Source organism: Colletotrichum chrysophilum (assembly GCF_026319265.1).
Source record: "Colletotrichum chrysophilum strain AFK26 chromosome Unknown scaffold_203, whole genome shotgun sequence".
NCBI classification, from domain to species: Eukaryota; Fungi; Ascomycota; class Sordariomycetes; order Glomerellales; family Glomerellaceae; genus Colletotrichum; species Colletotrichum chrysophilum.
Genome location: NW_026517490.1, coordinates 41,248 through 60,005, shown reverse-complemented (window position 1 = coordinate 60,005; position 18,758 = coordinate 41,248). Strand labels below are relative to the sequence as shown.

The 18,758-nt window shown below is 57.0% G+C and overlaps 3 protein-coding genes across 3 annotated transcripts; 1 reads left to right on the top strand and 2 right to left on the bottom strand.

The window, feature by feature from the left end:
* Positions 1-4,626: 4,626 nt before the first annotated feature.
* COL26b_013075 (uncharacterized protein) lies at positions 4,627-7,872 on the top strand (the record flags this gene model as incomplete). Its single annotated transcript, XM_053185702.1, has 5 exons — positions 4,627-4,827; positions 4,888-4,997; positions 5,049-6,539; positions 6,760-7,398; positions 7,449-7,872. 5 exons carry the CDS (start codon positions 4,627-4,629, stop codon positions 7,870-7,872), a joined length of 2,865 nt encoding a protein of 954 aa, XP_053030368.1.
* A 1,649-nt stretch (positions 7,873-9,521) lies between these two features.
* APG4 (Autophagy- protein 5) lies at positions 9,522-10,608 on the bottom strand (the record flags this gene model as incomplete). Its single annotated transcript, XM_053185701.1, has 2 exons — positions 9,522-10,049; positions 10,303-10,608. The coding sequence occupies 2 exons, from the start codon at positions 10,606-10,608 to the stop codon at positions 9,522-9,524; spliced, it is 834 nt and encodes a 277-aa protein (XP_053030367.1).
* Positions 10,609-16,442: 5,834 nt separating this feature from the next.
* COL26b_013073 (uncharacterized protein) lies at positions 16,443-17,570 on the bottom strand (the record flags this gene model as incomplete). The annotated part of the gene is made up of 2 exons (XM_053185700.1): positions 16,443-16,608; positions 16,687-17,570. The coding sequence occupies 2 exons, from the start codon at positions 17,568-17,570 to the stop codon at positions 16,443-16,445; spliced, it is 1,050 nt and encodes a 349-aa protein (XP_053030366.1).
* Between the last annotated feature and the right edge of the window lie 1,188 nt (positions 17,571-18,758).

The following is an 18,758-nucleotide window of genomic DNA, read 5'->3' as shown; positions in this document are numbered from 1 at the left end:
CTTTGCTCTCTATCTTCCGTCTCGGATGCGGTGCCCCTCACCACCACTTCGGCAACTATCCACGATTAACGGACAGCAAAACCTCCTTGCTCCCTTGCTTCTTGCACGCGGCGTTAGCAGGCAGCCCTCGTTCGCTCACCTCCATCAACTTCAGCAAACCCGTGGCTACCCTCCAACACAAGCCACCACCCAGCACCATCTCTTCAAACGAGGCTGCTGTCATCTTTCTGGTCGCACGCCCCTTTTGCCCCTCGTACAGCTCGCACCCCTCCCCTACCCCTCCCATCCCATCTCATCCCACATCGCCGTCTCCCAGACCGCGGTCAATCCCTCAGACCGTCTGAGGGACCCCAGTCATTCAGCGAAGTCCTCGGAGCGCCGAGTCCTTCCAGCAATACTTCCCAGGTACCGGTCCATTGGAGCGGCGCGCATCTGCTTCCTTCAGTTTGCCCATCACCTGCTGAATCGCTGCTGCTCAAGTATGGATACGGAAGGCCAACAACAGCATTCCAGCCCTTTACCGAGTTTCCGTTTTCCATGCAGAGCTTGTCTTGGCTTTTGCCTCTGCCTTGCCGAGTCGCAGACCTCCATCCGACAGCACAGTGACCGAGTCTGCGCCCGCCTGAGTCGATAGCCATAATGCACGCAACCCCAAAGCAACGGAGTACAGCTCCGGTCCATGACACTTATCCCGGCGCGTTCCGTCACGCAATCATTCCGAACGGGCCTTTTCGTCCAAGCATTCTAGGTGTTTTCCACGTTTATCAGGGCTGTCGAGCTTTAATCATCAAACTAGCTCAACCCTAGCATTTGTCACTGTGCAGTTTCCTGCTCCTCGCGCCATTGGGCTCATGAGGATGGAGTCCTCTACGCGGCGTGTATAGCCAACCACGACCGAAAGGTTGAGGAGAGATAACGCCTGGGCTTGTCTCTCGTGCCGTCCGCTCCTCACGGCGCGGTTGCAGGCCAAACACCACCGAAGCGCCGCAACCCGTATGTTAAGTGTTCGGCGGACGGAGATTCTCTGGCCGCAGCGGCGGTCAGCCGGGCACTGAGTCGAGGACGCAAACCGTACAAGGGTGCATACTTGTTTAAGTATGCTCCGCTCGTTTGCTTTCCGCCCACTGCATCGCATCGCATCGCACCGCGCGGGTGTCCAAACGAGAGAAACCTACTTCAGACTATTTCCCAACCTAGCCGGGTCCCTACGTATCGCGCTCCTCACCGCAACGGGCAAGCAATGTTCTTTCCCACTGGGCTTGGCGGTATGAGTACCGTACAGCACTCGTGCTAAGGAAGAGCAAAGGCCACAGACACGACGTAATTACTGAAGGCAAGACAAGAGAGGGGAAAAGAGCCCCAGAAAAGCGGAACCTCGTCCATTCCTTTGCTCAGGCTTGCTTGAAAGCAAATTTCCTTCTCAAATCCCGTGACCGCCATCCCCGGTTGTCTGGCACGGAGCATGACCCAGAATCCCGCCCATCAGGTTCGCCCATCCATGGTTCTCCCCCTCTTCCGATTGCTGCTCCGGGCGGCGCGTCCCGTCCTGCTGGCAGCAGAAGCAGCAGCAGGCACTGCCTCGAGAAGCCGACGAGAGCTGGTGCTGGCACCAGCAGTGGTGGCAGAAGCGCATTAATCAGAGATCAGCCATCAGCCGCGAGAGCGGTGTTGCGAGAGGGGGGGATGCCTGAGTCGATATGTTTGCCCGTCACCGCCCATCCTTGACTTGCGTCAATCTGTTGGATACGTCGGCGCTGCTTGGTGTTGCCTGCGGCGGTCGTGAGTTGAGTGGGCATCCGTCGCTCAACACATGGATGCTAGAGATGCTCATCTCTCATCATCTTCTATCTGGAATACGGCACTCGATATCAGAGAAGCCGAGCCGTACCGTACTGGCGGTCTCGTCCCTTGTACGTACATAGACTCTCAAGGTACCGTGCCTTGCTCTCTACATGCGCTTGTACATGGGGGGGGGGGTCTCTGCTTGCCGGGCCACGGTACGGCAAGCAGACAGAGAGGCGGCGGCGGCAGCAACACACGCAAGACAAGACAGACACACGGTCCAACCTCGCAAGCCACTTCACTTGCTGCTGGTCCCTTTTGTGCGTGTCCAGCCAGGACGGCGCGTGGTGAGAGAAACGGCGAGGCGGCGCTACGTACTACTTGTTTTAGCAACACGCCCCCCCCTTTTTTTCAGCGCAAAACTCGACGACGAATCCCTCCCCCCCCCCTCGTTCGGCCACGAAGATCCTCGTCCTAGTCACAATCCCAATTATCGCCTCTGCAATTCTTTTTTTCTTTTCTTTCTTCCTCGTCTATTCCCACCACCATTACCACCACGCAGCGCCGCGCAGAGCAGAGCAGCCGTATCCTTGTCTGTTTCCATGAGACCCCTGGCCCTGCTAGCTTTCTGAGACTTTTTGACTTGGCAGGGTCGATTGGATTCCTAGGGTAGAAACACCTCTGTCTCTTCTTCCTGTCGAGTCTCTGGGGCGCGCTTCTGCTCTGTCAGTGTGTCTGCGTCTGATTCTGCGGCGCCGCCTCTCTCCGTTCGCTTGGGTCGTCGATTCCTCAGAGTCTCCCCAGCAGCTCTGTCTCTTGAACCCGGCCATCTGCTGTCTCGCCTGTGGATAGACATACTGCGTAGGTCCCAGGTACCGTTCAGAGTACTCTACTTTGGGATCCCTGGTAGACATTCGAGGCTCCTTCGAGAGAGGTTCAAACCAAGAGTCAGACCGCCTTCAAGTGCCCGTTCTGCCACCTCCATCTGCACGTACTCTGCGGCGTACTGTACATGCTGCGTACCATATCCATACCCTGACCACCACACCCATGCGCTTCCCACATCATACCCAGTTCTCCCAGACCTGTACCCATACCTATCCCACCTTGCCTTAGTTCTTGCCTTAGTACCTTATCCCGACACCTTCATCAGGGACGTTGTACCGCTCGCTCTTGCTCTGTGCGGCAAGGTATATGGCGACCTGGACATCACCACCCTCTGCCGCTTGGTCTTGACGTTTCTCGACCTTTTCCTCCAATTCCAAGGCCTCCCCACCTTGCTCCCACCTCACCCCCGTCACGTCAAAAAAGTCAAGGTCAACACCAAAAGACCAAGAGAGACACCAGAGAGCAAAAATAGGGAAGCTCCATCTCTGCCCAACGCGCTGATCCTACCCCCTTCCGCCGTGCCAAACCCTTTGGGCATCCGGGCGCATTCGCAGAGTGGAAAATCCCATTTCGCAAGTTTCAAGAACCACACAGCCGGGAACACCTCTCAAACCAGCAGCACCAGCCTCGAAAGCAAGCTCGCCCATCGCGCGCGCCGCCGTCGCCGTCTGTCGCCTCGACTCCGCCTGGCCGTTCCGTCTTCGCCTCCTTCGAGTCCAGTCCCCTCTACGCCAATATACCTACGCATAGCATACTGCGGTACGCACACGCACACGCACACGCGCACATACGCATACTTGTCTGTACGGATACCGGATACTGGATACAGACACGGATACTTCCTCTACCTCTATACCTCTGCCCAACCCAACGACACACATCCCGACACACCGTCCTGTCCGACATTCACACCGACTTGCCCTTCTTCGACGTATCCCGTACCTACCTACAGATACATACGTTGCAGCCACGCCATAGGGACCACCGCCCCATGCTTTCATCCAAACACTGAAGGTCCAATTGCTGTTCCCAGACCTCCGCTCCCCGTTCTCCGGCTTCTCACAGGCTGCCTGCTTGATTGATTGCTTGCTTGCTTGGTCTCTCTTCGCCTGCTTGTCCCTTCACTCCTCCTCCTTCTCCTCTCCATCCCCGGCCGCTGCTCCCGTCGCGTTGCGTAGCGCCGTCACCCACAACCAAGCATAGCATAGCATTCGAACTGTGGACTGTTGACTGTACGGATTCCATAGTCCTTACCAGTCGTGTCCGGCCTCGCACCTTACCCTTCGTTGCCCAAAGCTTTTCCATGGCCGCCACCTTCTCCTCCTTGGACCTGGCTTGACCCTTTTTTCGCTTCGTCTCTTGTTTTTTCATAAAGCATTGTACGTATGTACATATATATCAAGCATGGATCCGGGGCAGCCTGACAACAAGCGCCCCCGTCTCTCGACCGCCAACCACCCGTGGTCACCGACTGGCGCACCGCACAATCATCTACCTCCTCTGCATCCGCCTTCGCTACCTCCGACGCCTCACCAGGCTCACCCGCCTCATCACTCGGCACCGCCGCCTCCTGTCCCGCCATACCATCAACAGCAGCAGCCACCGCCATATCCTCCTCGCTCAGCCGAGCCTCATCACCCTCCTCACCCGGCCCAGCAACATCCCGACGAGCGACGACACCATGAGCAAGAGCCTCCGTACACGCCGATGCAGGAACACTATCGACACCCGGCCTCGCCCTCACCTGCGCATCCGTCCTACAACCCTTTCCCTCCGCGAGACCCAGGTGGCGTGAAGAGAGAACCCCACGACGAGAACCTCTCCCACCCTCGACGGCCACATTCGACAGGAGGCGCGCCGTCCGAAGGCCTGCCGCCGCCGGGCCCTCATCCGCCGCCTCACTCTGCCCCGCCCCCGGTTCCTCCATACAACGACGATCCACGACGACCACCGCACATGAGCTACGATAACGCGCCGCCGCAGATGCAGCCCCCCACTCCGGGGGGCTACAGGAGCAGCTACCCTCCTCCGATTCCTCCACAGCCTCCTCAGCATTACGAGCAGCCTCAGTATCCTCCTCAACAGCCCGCTCCCGAGAGCCTCTATATTTCATCATATGCCTCCACACAAAAGCGGAAGGCCACACGCGCGTCTCAGGTACGACGATGCCACAGGCCTCTTTTCTGTCAGGTCAGTTTGCGCTAACAACCTATCCAGGCTTGCGACAGCTGTAGGCAGTTGAAGGCGAAATGCGACGAAACCAAGCCCTGCAAGAGTTGCAGAGAAAAGGGAGTTGAGTGCAAATATCGTGATCCCGTGCCAAAAGCGTTAGTATCTGGTGTGCGCGTGTTACTGTTCGTTACTAATTGTCACCGCAGGATCGACAAGTCGCAGACCGACATTCTGGAGGCAATCGTAGACATGAAGGGCTCTCTCGAGAAAAAGATCGAAACGCTGTTTGATTCGTTCGAGCAAAGAATTGCGCGCCTGGAACATGCGCCCCCGTACAAGCAGGTCAAGCTTGAAGCCGATGCCTCGGCGACAACACCGTCTCCCCCGAGAAAACACCTATCGCCCCGAAGCCACCAGCAATCGGGACAGGAGCTTAACCATGACGAAGCCATGCCCATGGCTGTGGGAGATACGGACATCGCGTACCACGAGCAAGAAGATCGCATGGAAGCCGATGAGCCTGAGGACGAGTTGCCTCCAGGCCCGGCTGTGGCACCTGAAGCACCGTCGATTCCCATGAACCATACCACAACGAAAGGACATTTGCTACAGTGGCCTATGATTAAGGAAATGACCCGCAAGGCTCTGAAAGAAAACGGCGTCAAGTTCATTGAGGAATATCCTTGGGTTCGGGAAGAGAAGCGCGGTTTACTCCGCCTTTTCGGGCGCGGCGAGGGCAACGGTAACATTTTTGGATCGAGCAGCGCAAACCCCAGATCCGAGCACGATGCGTACACCGACACCGCCGACGACTACTTGGGAGAAGCAGTTGCCGCGCCTTCTCCAGGCGAGGCTTGGGGTCAAGTCGGCAGTCTCAGCCCGCCAAACCTGACGTATACGAGCAGCACGCTCACACCAGAGGGTCACCCTGACTACACTGAGGCCAAGGTTTGGGGTTATGTAAAATCCTTTGAGGAGAAGATCCTTTCCATGCACCCGGTCATCATGCCAAGCGACCTTAGGCCCATCGTCAGACGATTCTTGGAGAATGTGGCCCAGGGCGAAAAGAGAGGGAAGCCACCACACCCGGGAACCGCAAAGTTCGCGGTGACACATGAACCGACCAACAAGCGAAAACGCTCCCCCAGTGGCGAAGAGCCTGAACCAGTTCAGCAACCTCGGAAGCTGGGCAGGCCTCACAGGACTATCGACGCTGCTATGGTCTTGGTCGTCCTGGCACTCGGAAAGGTCGCTCAGTGGACTGACAAGATCCCGGACCCCATCCCTGATCCGGCTAGTAATTCACACAACTCCCCGATGAACAGGAATGGCCATCCGTCTTCCCCTGGACCTGGCGGCCATGGCTCGCCTCCGGCGCATTCTATTCACTCTCAGTCTTCGGGCTTGCCGTCGCCAAAGGAGCAAAACAACGGGCTCCCGAGCCGGCGGCCGTCCGTGCAAGGCAATGGCGCAAAGCCTATGAACCAATCTTTCAAGCGAAACTACGATGTTATTCCGGGTCTCGAGTATTTTGCTGTTGCAAGCGATATTCTGGGCCAGCACCGCTCCGGCTACACACTGAAGCACTGCCAGACTTTCCTATTGGCTGGTCTGTACTACGGACAACTCGGAAGGACATTGGAGAGTTACCGATTCTATATTGATGCCGACGTTGCTCTGCACACTATCATGCGCCGGTAAGTAGTGGACAATGTAAACGAGGATTATTCAACTAACGAATGGTTTAGTGATCAGGAGCGTTTGAGGCTGGCCGCGGAAAACCCCCTTGGACACCCGCCATTGACCAGGCGTGAAAACATGATTGTCATTAACTTTTGGACTTGTCTCCAGCTGCAAAGGTATATCAAAACAGAGTCATTCCAGCTTGCACCTCATGAGACTGACAGTGTTTGACAGTGATATCATTGCCGAAATGCCGGTTTACCCATCAAATCTCACTCGCTTCGAATATGCTGTGCCCTGGCCCTTGATGCATCAGTTCAGCGACATCGAGTTCCCGGAAGCAGTTTTGTCGAACTACATGGCACAGTTGTACCTACGAAAGCGACTAAACGCGCTGCATAAACTACTCTTTGAGGGAATCGACACGGCCATGGACAAGATGCACTCTGCATTGGAGATTTTGAGCGAGCTGCGAGCAATGGGATGGATCCAGGAGGGCCTCAGGTTCACCGAAGACCAGCCCCCGGCAGGTACACTGATGGAGGCCAGACTACACGCCAAGTACTGGGGAGCTCAGGTCGTCATCTTCCAGCCATTCATCAAGCTGGTGCTTGATCTCTCATGGAAGATGCAGCAGCGAACTGACGGAGCAACACCAAACTCTGACACCACCAGCGGCTTGGGCGTCTTCACTCAGGGCGACGCCGCTGCGTACATCGGACAAGGCGGCATCGATAACTACAAGGACGTCAACGACGATGTTATCAACTTTGCCGAGCAAGGCATCAATGCTCTCATCAAGAGTACCGAAGCTTTCCACAACGTGGATCATGACCGGCTTCACGTAACCAATATCTTTGGCACCGCACATGCGTAAGTTGAGCTACTAGCTGCTAGTTGAACGGAACTAACCAATCTTACAGACAATGGGGAAACCTCTTGGTCCTGGCTGCGGCCTACCGGGATCCTATCCTTGGCAAATACATCAACCGCGGGCACCTGCAAGCTCTGTTCAAGCGAACGACGAAGATGTTGGGTATGCATGCTCACGTGAACAGCACGTTGTTGACGGACAAGAATATCCTTGAGAGCATCGAGAGGGATCTCTTCCGCCACGACGTGGAGGACCCGAGAATGACCACCAGCTTCTCAAGCGCGGCCAGCATGACGGGCCCTTCCGTCCCGCCACCAACAAGCCACCCGGAGACGAACCACCAGGGCCCGATGTCCATGGCATATGCAATGGGACCCAGCCGCAGCGTGCATAACTCCCCCAACCAGGCATACCGCGTCTTGGACAGTCGCGCACCGAACCACGGCTACCAGCCACAACCGGCGCCAATGTAATTCGATGGAGACGAAGACGACATGAGCGGGGCCCATCTGGATCTCGTTCCCCAGCGCGTGGCCTTTGGAGACTGTGGAAAATCAATAGGGGACTTGGACTGGGAGGAGCCAGATAAAAACTGATGAAACGGGCTGAAGTCGCTTCCGATCAACCCACTACTTATACCCATCATCATCATCCATGGAACCGGCGTTTTGCGAATTCGATTCATTTCTCGTACCTACTTTACCGCCCGGGATCGTTACGAGACGACGAAGCAGAGCCCTGCTGGAGCCTTCTGCCTCGAAGGCGGCGAACTCGAGGGCCCGACCTTCGCCCGTACACGGTCATGCGAAAATCGTCGCCCAACCCACCAAGGGATACATACAACAGTGACCACATCCCAGGATATCACACCAGTAACAAAAAAACAAGGGAGGTCAACGGACAAAGAGGGGGACTGGATAGCATTGGGGAGGGAAACTGGGGGTTTTTGAGGGACGGCAAAAGCTCCGCATCGTCGTTACTAGACGGCACCACACTCTTGGAGATCTGCGGGCTCCCGGTTTGGAAAAGGAAAAGGGGGACGGACGGGACCGGAGGACGAAGGATGCATAAAGACGGCTCACGAGTCGGGTTCGCGCCCCTCCTTTTTCTGTTCTGGATTTTTCTTTCATTTTCGCAAACTGTTTTGCCGTTTTTTGCCGTTCCCCCTTTTGTCGTCAAAGGCCAGCAGACCCTCGAGTCTCCTCTTTTCGACACAAGAAACAACGGGCAACCATCTGTTTCGGAAATCTTGCACTTTTTCTGGTAACTAGCCGCATCATGCACTGCATCTCGGGAGAAACTGGGCTACGCGCGTGTTCATCTGTCTTCATGTTTCTCTGTTTCTCTCGCTCTCTCAAATCACATATCGATCCGCGTTGGATCGACTTCGATGACACCTGTTGCTAGGTTCTATTGTTTGGCTTCATCCGGGCGGGGGAAACTCATCATCATCATATCATTTATCATCATCATCATACCATCAAACTCATATCTCATATTCTGGGGTGTAGCGGAGGAGATACCAATGAGGCGGCAGAGCCTCCTTTTTTTCCTCTTTTATTTTCGTCATCTTTCTTTTTAGTAGTTGTTGCCAGTTGCTGTTTGTTGCTGTTCTTTATCTTGCAGTTGAAAGGGGCCGGTGGTGGATGTAAATGCGGCGGGGCCAAGACGAGAGTGTGTATGGGGGGGCAGAGAAGGCAGAGGGAATGAGCTGTGTGTTGAGGTCTGAGACCAGACAGACGACGGCGGTTTAACGTGGGTTCGGGTGGAATATGTCGTCAGCGATGCGCGCGGGCGGGAATAGTTGGGTTTAGTTTGCAGCTTTGGGCTGCTGCCTGTTGTATGTGAGATGTTTTGAGTGCGGTATATATACATATACACACATATAAAAGAAGTTCTTTGAAAAGTCTTGTGTTGTGTAGGATGCTTTACGTCTACTGTGATTCGTTCCTTCCGTGTCTAGAATGAAGTTTGTGCCTATGCCTATGAATACACGCGATCAAGCTGATGAATAACCCGCCTCCAACTACCCTCCCGATACGCCATGCAAACGGAAAAGTCAAAATACCTAAACCCCGGATGATGATGGAAACCCTGCTCTCTCTCTCTCTTTCCCTTTCCCTTACCACAACAAGACCGTGACACAAAGCCATCCGTCAGGATACGCCGCCTCCCTCATAAGGTCCTCGAGCGGCGCGGAGAAGGGCACGGGGCTGCCGTGCAGCACGACGTTAGCGAGCACGGGGTCGCGGCTGGATGGGAACAGCGTCGGGAGGTGGGCGCGGAGGGCCTGGCCGAGGGTCTGGCGGGTGTTGCCCCGGACGCCGCCGGGGACGGTGGGGGAGACGAGGGTCTGGAGGACCTTGAAGACGCCTGCTGCAGCTGGTTCTGCTTGCTGTGCTGGTGGTGGTTGTGGCCGGGGTGAGGCGCCGCCGGAGGAGGAGGAGGAGGTTGGCTCCCCGGGTGGGGAGGAGGGGATGTAGACGCGCAGGGGGATGTGGCGGAGGGGCGTTGGGGCGTTGAGGAGGATTGCGTTGATCTTTTGGAAGGAGGCGTAGTCGTTGTCTTGGACTGCGTTCCAGAGGGTTGAGGTGTCTGCTTTTGAGAGGGACATTATGCGTTTTGCGTTGCCGTAGCGGACGAAGTCGGCCTTTGCGTGTTAGTTTCTTGCTGTGATGTTGGGCCGAGGCTTCATGGTCTGGTCTGGGCTCGGGGGCGGGCGGGGGTTGAGACATGGTGGTTTGAGACATGAGTTTCTGGATTTGGGTGTTTGGGAAGGGAGGAGAAGAGAGAGAGAGACAAGAGGTGGCGAGGAAAGTAAGCGAGGTTGGGGAAGAGAGACAGAGGCTGGAAGAGGTGGAGGGGGCGCACGTGTGATGCGATGTGCCGGGTGGCTAACTCACTTCTTTGACGCAGTTCAGGAAGGTGTCGCCAATGTCCCAGCTATCGCCGTCGCTGACGGTGAGGCGCCATGGGAGGGATGGCTGGTAGAGGTCGACGAGCAGGCCGAGGGGCAGGTTGCGGAGGAGGAGCTCCTCGTGGTGGAAGGCGGAGACCTGGGCGCGGAAGAAGGCGGAGCAGCGGGGGACGAGGAGGGCGAGGTAGGAGAAGCGCGGGAGGGAGGTTATCAGCGGGGTGTTTGGGTGCGAGGGGTGGGTTATGTGGAGGGGGACTTTGGCGTTCCAGAGGGTCTGGGGGATCGAGTCCATGGTGGGTTGCGTGAGGTTGATCGTTCGGATGTGTTGGTTTGATGATGTGGATGAGGTGAGGTTGAGATGAAAGATGGACTTGATGTGAGAGAGCAAGCGGTCATGAAGTCATCGTGGTTGTCGGCGTCGTCGTCGAGGGTTGACGAGAGGCGAGACAGGGCTGTCGCACCGCGGACCGGTCTGGAAGTCGGCGGATACGGCGAGCAAGACCGGAGGAGATGTGAGGCTCTACGACGTCGACGTCGGACGTGTGGTTGCGGAGTACGGTTGCGCCGGGGTAAGGCTGAGGTCTCGGTGCGGACGCGGAGGTGGGGCGGTCTCTTTTGCGGCCGAAACAAGCCCCGCCATCCGAACAGGTCACAGTGCACAGCTCACACTGCAGCGATGGCACCTAAGCAGGTTCAACTTATGTAAGCCTTAGCTGGCCGTCTTTCCTTTTACAGCTACCCGGGCTATCCCTCCCCCTCCCCTATATTGCCGCCTAAGGGGTGCGTCCAGGCAGTAGGTAGGTACGGATACCATGGGCACGGCACACACCACCTCACCCCCAAGCTTGGAGCTCCAGCTGCCTAGAGCTCCCCGGAGCTTGCCTGAGCTTCAGCTTCAGCTTTCGCTTCCCGTCGGCCCTCAGCTCCACGTCCAACTCCAAGCCGCCAGCGCTCTTGTCTTTCTGGCAGCAGCTTGCACACGCTAAGAGAACCTGATAAAAGGGCCTGAGCGCTCTTTGGTGATTTGAGGAGCGGCAGGATTCCTCCATCACACCTCTGGCCTTGGAATCATATCGGATCCATGGGTTTAGTGAACAGAGCTGAAGTCTAGCTTTGCGACGTTGGCTTTCACTTCGCCTGCTAACTGCCCTGCTTGGCTGGACTGGTCAGACACAGAATGAGACACCTTCATCCATGATTCTGTGTCTCGCTATCTCATTACCTAGGTCGTCGGTATCTCAATTTCCAGGGCCACATCTAAGCATCATCATCAACAACATAATCATCACGGCGTAATCACGGCGCCATGTTCGAGACCGCGCCCCCCGCCCCGGTCAGCTGCATCACAGACGTCTCTGCCTTGCCAGCCGCCCGAGATTTATTAGATACACTCTCCGAAACGGTATCTCCGTCCCTCTCATCGTACACACCCGCGCATTGCATCCCGCATCGCATCGAATATGGGCAAGAAAGGAAAGTTGAAGGCAGATAATGGTTCCATCTTCAACAATGCCGCCGCCGGCCCCTTCAACAACCACCACCCCCTCCCCTCCCCTAATCGGCGGCCCGCGGATCGGCCCCCCCTCGGGAAGAAAGGAGATCAGGCAGGATGTAGATGAGGCGGGCGAGGACCGCAAATCGCTTCTCGCGGTGTGCCATCGTTTTTTCCCCTTCCTTGTTCCCCGTATCAAGGGGTGCTGGGAAAACACGCATTCACCGCTTCCCGCATCATGCATGCCAAAGTGCGAGCGAAGATAGATGTCGTGGCCATGGAGACGCACATGACCCGGCCGATCACTTACTCCCCCCCCCCCCCCCCTCGCTTCGCCTGCCAACCACCATACGTAGAAAAAAAACCGTTCGAATCATCCAACCAGGCTGACATGCGGCCCCCGTTCGTCGTGACGGTGGCAGAGAGACTTCTGGCACTTCTTATTTGTCCGTAATCATGGCTCTGCGGGAGTGAGCACCGGCGGTCATCGTGCTTGCCCACAAATATCCCGGGCAAACATCACACACTAACACACGCTGACTTGCTTGCACACACCCACGCCGCACGCACGCACACCCGCCTCTCACGTCGCACAGCGCATACAGCACACGCACACACACTCAATAATCCCCTCTGCCGATGCAACGCGAGAGAGGAGGGCCAAGAGGGTACACCGCAGCTTCTTGCGCGAGAGACATGGAAGCAAAAGCAGGAGGGATATGGAGAAGGAAAAAGCAAGAATACACACCGCGTGCGCACCCACGCCGTGGGCTCCTCCGAGACAACCCTCACTCTCTGCCGAACCGATCCAACCACGCAAAGAGCTCACGCACGAGGCCGCCTTTGGGGGGGTGTGCCGTGTGGGTGTTGATGTACTTTACAGATTCGACCACGGATGCAGCCCGCTGTGCAGGCGCAAGAGAGACAGGCGGCGGCCGGACAGCCAGGAAGAGCAAAACGAGACTCGACTGCAGTATCTCACATCCCATCTTACCGTCTCGGCGGTCAAGCGACGTCTGGCCATGCCGCGCCCGGCCTCGCCTGGCTGTGGTCTGAGGAGTGGGCATCAAATTCCCTTTTTCTTTGCAGTCGCCTGAACCTGCAACAAGCCCACGCCAGCAACCGAGAGGGGAATGGGGGATGGGGGGAGGCTCAAGAATGCGATCAAAAATAACAGAAAAAAACAGACATCTCTCATCTCACATTTGCGTCCCGCGAGGAGAATGCCATATCGATGCCTCTCGACCGTCTTAGCGCGGTTGAGTAATCGGCAATCGGGGACGCGCTATCAGATTTTCCTCAGATTGAACCCCTGCCGCCCGCCCTCACGGAGTAACCTACCTAGTGTACCATGTAACGCACGACGGGCACGACGCTTCGCTCGAGGGTCGAAAGATGGGGGACTCGTCGCGACGTGTAAGAACTTCTTTGCTTTTTCCTGTGCAGCGAATGGTATCCTCTGGGCGCGCTGCTGCTGCTGATGGTGGATATATCTGGCATGTCAGGTCCTCCGCCTCCTCATCATCAGTCATCATCATCACGCCTCCCCCAGTCTCTGCAGTCTCTGCAGTGCCTGCGTGCCGTCTGTCTGTCCTGTCCTGTCCTGTCCTGCTCATGCTCACACCCCTCCCCGTCCATCCTCTGATCACTTCTCACACTCGACAGAATCACTCAAACGAGATGGCCTGCGCAAGCACCTACAGCAGCACCGCAGCACGCGCTGCAACGCTCTCACTCAACTCACCCTCTCTTAGGTGCTGTGCTTCCCTACCTGCCTGCGTTCCGTCCTCTCCTTGCTTTCCCGTGCCATCCCCCAAAGTACCTCTCAAGTCGAGTGACTTGTCCGCAACTTTGTGCGACTTTGCTGCGCAACGAGCCCCCCCAACTCTTGTTCTGGTTCGCAACCCCCGTCCCCGTCCGTCTGCGGGCGGCCATTGCATGCATGCATGCATGGTGCCCAGGGCCGATTCACTGGATGAGAAAAAACAAATAATAAAATGCTGCTGTTCATTTTTTATTTTCGGTCTCTTAAAAAGAAGAACAGGCCCCTGTCGACGAAGCTGCCGTCTTGCACACACGCCCTCGTGATGGTGATGGCGAAGAAACCCCCCTGCCATTTCACACGCTTTTGATCACTTTCCCATCACAATCCATCACTTCCAGTATGCCGTCCCACGATGGCCGCAAAACGCAGGAAACCTGAAAATCGCGAAAACCTGTCAAATCCCCCCATCTGGGCCCTGGATCCAAACCATTGACCGCCAGGCACAGGCACACCTTCGTCTCCAGGGGCAGCTCCCCCCAAACGGCATCCCCCTACACGTCAAAGTGCCTTCGGTCCTCAATCTGGTCTAGGCTTTCCAGCACAGCACACCAACAGCCATGACACCGTCCTTCCCGCGCCCTGCGTCCCCGAAGCTTCTCCCCCAGCACTTCAACCCCCATCCCGTCCCTGTCCCCGTCACCGATCCCGGTCAGAATCACACTTTACAGAAGAAGGGTCCCCTATATCATCAAGACGCCTGGGCCTCCTCCCGGGGTTTCTAGGTGTGCGTCTGTGTGTGTGTGTGTGCCGACCTGCCTGCCTGCCTATCTACCTACCTAGCCGTAAGCAGGTCACCAGGCCTGGCAGACAGGCAAGCCACCCACTAAAACCCTTCCCGACGCAAACGCCATCGCCATCCGCTACCGCCTACCCGTCCACACAAATCCCGGCCGTAGGGGGCGCGGGAGAGGGACCTACCTAAGGGAGAGCGAGACGGGCTCAAGACGATCCCATGGCACCGGGTCGCCCGCCGATGCTCTCCAGCTCTTGCACGCCCAAGGCCCAGAACAAAAAGGATCGTCCTGTTCCGCCCTGGCTGGTGGTTTTTTTTTTTCAGAACGCCACAACGCCCTACTGCGTTGGCAATCTTGTTGTTGCCCAAACGAAGGTTCCATTTCCCAGCTGAAAGAAACACTCGCATCACCCACGCGGGACCTAAAAAGGGCCGACGCATAGGGGGCCGCACACCCATAGACTAGCGCCGCATGCTGGGCTAGCTTAGCTATCTGCGCCTTGCTTACCGCACAGTAGGAAGCTGCCGCTGAGCGCTTCTAGTAACGTAGCTCTGCCTGCCTGCCTGTCCGCACATGTCTAGATGCTTTCCTTGCCTGCCGCAGCGTTGCTTGCGAGCAGAGTCAGGCCAAGGTGAGTTACCATATTAGTTAGTTAGTTAGTTAGTTCGGCATGTCTCAGCCAATCCAACCCAGAATATTCCTGTCCCGCCAGCTTTGCTGCCTGGCAACAACCGCCAACATCGGGATCCTGTCACAGAAAGCTAGCTAGGTAGATAGCTAATTACTCGCTGAAATGATTCCAGCGCCGGCGACGTCGGCATGTTCACTTGACAAACAGCCAAGCGCTACCCACCCCCTGGCCGTCACCCACGGCATATCACGCCCTCCCAAACGGCATATACAGGGCCGCGAACAAGCCCAGAGGCAGCGAGCCTTTTGCCATGTGGGTGTGGAGGGCGCAGGCGGCCGGAACGGAGTTTGCTCCAACTAACTCGTCCGCCTGAAGGGAGATCTGTTGAGCGCTGGCCGAACACACAAGTCAGTCAGTCGTCCAGGGCGAGGCTTCCCGGAGGCGAGGAGCGGTAAAGCAGGAGGGATGGCAAGCGTGCCATGCCACCCCGGCCCGCCGAGCGGGATTGCGGGATCGCGGACGGCGCGATTCCCATCCCGCCAAGTCCTCTCCCACCATCGATCACATTTTCTGGGGGTGGGTGCCGTGCGGACTCGGCAACGTCAAAAATAAAAAAACGGCCTGACACCACCACATACCCTGCTCCTGTTACCTTTCCCCTAAACTTAACCTGTTTGTGTGAGTTTTTTTAGTTTTTTTTGGACGTTTTTGACATGCGCACAAGCTGGGAACATCGTTCGACTCATGGCCCTGGTTTTGGTCAAACTTGGCGAGGCGGGTATTTTGTCGTTTGTAGGTGTGGTGGTGGCAGTGTACCGTCCGTGTTGCAGGTGAGTTTAGCCCTGTAAACCGTTGATTCCTGTTTTCCGGCCGCGACCGCCCCTGGTCACTTGCATTGGAACTGGCTGCGAGTGTGGTTATGTGGTTTATGTGATGTGATATTTTTGCCACTCGATCTATGAGCGGGATCTGGCTGGGGATTAAGTTGTATATCGGGGCCCGGGGGCACGATCTATGAGGGAGTTGTGTTCGTTATGCTATGCCCGCTGTGTTACACTTCGTGAGATGTTGCTGGTCGTGTTGAACGGAGGATAACCACCAGAACTGGACGCTGAGCACATGCAATTGTGAAAACGTCATGGGCAACTAAATTCAACTCGAATAACAGACAAGTTCACACTTTCAATGACCCTTCGCGCATGTTGGTGATACCACACCTACTCCCCTCGATTAAGGTATTGTTGTCTTTCCACTGCATGCGTGGTGGACATTGTCCATTAGTGTTGACATTTCCATCTGTCTGTCTTCGCATGTCACATTCATGTAAGTCATAATGAAAGATCAAAGTGTGGTAATGCTAATAGTCATTAGGTCATTTAGGCTAGAGTACAAGTCTTGCTGGTATCAAATCCATCATCCATGCGCATTAAGAAGAAATCCGAATTCACAGGCCACGGTGCAGGTCCTGAGCGGACACCTTGCTGTTGCGTCTTGCGCGGTTGTGGCCGTGATCGTCGTGTGCGATCTGAGGCTCGCCAATGTGCTTCGCCAAAACAGAGGGAGGGACCTGAGCGGCATCCGTGGGGTCCTTTGCAGCACCAGTAGTGTTTCTGGTGTCGCAAGTTAGTCTTCTGTTTCGGTGGTCGCGCATGCTGGCGTTTGATCGCTTTCGGACGGGTATCGCTTACGACTGGGCGTAGGTCTTGTTGCCGCCGACGGTCTTGCTGCCGTCGAGGTCAGAGTCGACGCGGGGGTCGGCCTTGTTCAGGGCATCAGACTTGTGGGGTCCGGCGGTGTTGGGTGCGGGGCCGGTGCCGTGAACGCCGCCAACAGCGGCGCCGGTGTGGCCGACAGCAGAGTGGGTGGTGGAGGTGCCGTGGGTGTTGTGGCTGCCGGTGAGACCGGAAGAGCCGTGAGTGCCGGTGGTGCCAGTAGTACCGTGGGTACCGGTCAAGCCGGAGCCGGGAGCACCATGGTGGTCGCGGTCAGAGTCGACGCGAGGGTCGACCTGGTTGCCAACACGGCTGCCGTGAGGGCCGTGAGTGCCGGCGGGGTCGTCGTAGCCGGTGGTGGTGTTGTGAGTGCCAGTCAGGCCAGAGGTGCCGGTGGTACCGTGGGTACCGGTCAGACCGGAAGTGCCGTGGGTACCAGTGGTACCGTGAGTGCCGGTCAGGCCGGAGCCAGGGGCGCCGCGGTGGTCACGGTCAGAGTCAACGCGGGGGTCGACCTGGTTGCCGACGCGGCTGCCGTGAGGGCCGTGGGTGCCGGCGGGGTCATCGTAGCCGGTGGTGGTGTTGTGGGTGCCGGTCAGGCCAGAGGTGCCGGTGGTGCCGGTGTGAGTGCCAGTGGTGCCGTGGGTGCCAGTCAGGCCACCGGTGGTACCGGCAGTGTGAGCGTTGGAGGCACCGCCGGTGTAGCCGGCAGGGTTGGCGCGGTGGTCACGGTCGGAGTCGACTCTGGGGTCGGCGGCGTTGGCAACCTTGGAGTTGTGGGGTCCGGAGGTGCCCTCAGGCTGCTCGTGGGACTTGTCGGAGTGGAGAGCCTCCTTGACCTTGTTGACGATGGAAGACATGGTGGATGGTTTCGCGATTGGGTATCAAGAAAAGATTTCTAAATTGGTTGAATAAGAAAAGGGTTCTTGTGGTTGTTTGTTGTGAAGGTGGTTGTGGTTTGGGTATCTTGGTTTGTGATGATGAGAGAAGAGAAACCCGGGTGAGGGTGGGAGGTTGAGGAGGTTATATAGAACTGGAGGCCATGTCGAGAGAAGGCGCCATCTGCTTCCTGCCTCCTGCCTCTCCCGTAGCAGATCAGGACAGGAAGGGTCGATCGCGATCCAGGCTTGCCGTGTGAGGTGGCTGCGGCAGTCAACGGAGTGCAGGAGGGAGTTGCTGCCCACCTTACCTCACGCTGTGACTTGCAACAACCAAGGAAGCTGCACCACCGTGCCTGCGTGCTTGCTGTACCAAACGCCAACGCCATTGCCAGCACCAGCGCCAACCGATACCGACAGGCGCCCGAATGCGTGTTGGAGACAGAAGACACGCTTGCGCTCTTACTTCATACATCGTCATAGGTCTTGGGCGCAGCTGTCTCATCGGGATACAAGCTTCATCTGTCAACCACTCGGGACAGGGAGCTGATACGCCGGTGCGTCTCCTCCGGCAGAGACCGGGGCCCCTGGCCAATTGGGGGGCGGCAATGGCCTAGGCCCAGCCTGCCACGGCTGGATGACGACCGGGGGGGGAGCACCTTGGGGAGTTGGCTTGCTTGCGTGACACTGGCGCTTGTTTCCGTCAAGCCTCGTCGATGTGATGGGGCGGCCATTGCCTTGTCGGGGCTTGCAAGGGCTTGGGGGCGAACAGGCGTGGCATTCAGAGTTCTCGATCTGGCTCGGAGACCCTACAAACACGTAAGAAACCAAGGGATTTTCGTCATAAGTGGGAGCAACGGCGGGGTCACGGTGGTTGAAGAGGAGCGAAGATCTGTGGCTAGTGACGTTTAGGGCTGTGGAAGGAGTGAAAAGGCAATACGGATGGCAAAGTCCATACTCCATACCCATGCAGCGTTGCTAGACCTGGACACCTTGCCTCCGATCAGGTACGCTACCCACACGTGGAGGGGGAGGGGGAGGAGCTAGGTACTTCAGCTTCGGTACGTTTCCTCGTTCAAGTGCTTCAGTTGGTTGACAGACTACCCTCTGGTGGCATGTTCGAACGGTACAAAGTCTCAAAAACCAAGCTCCAGAGCTGCTCTCTAGAAA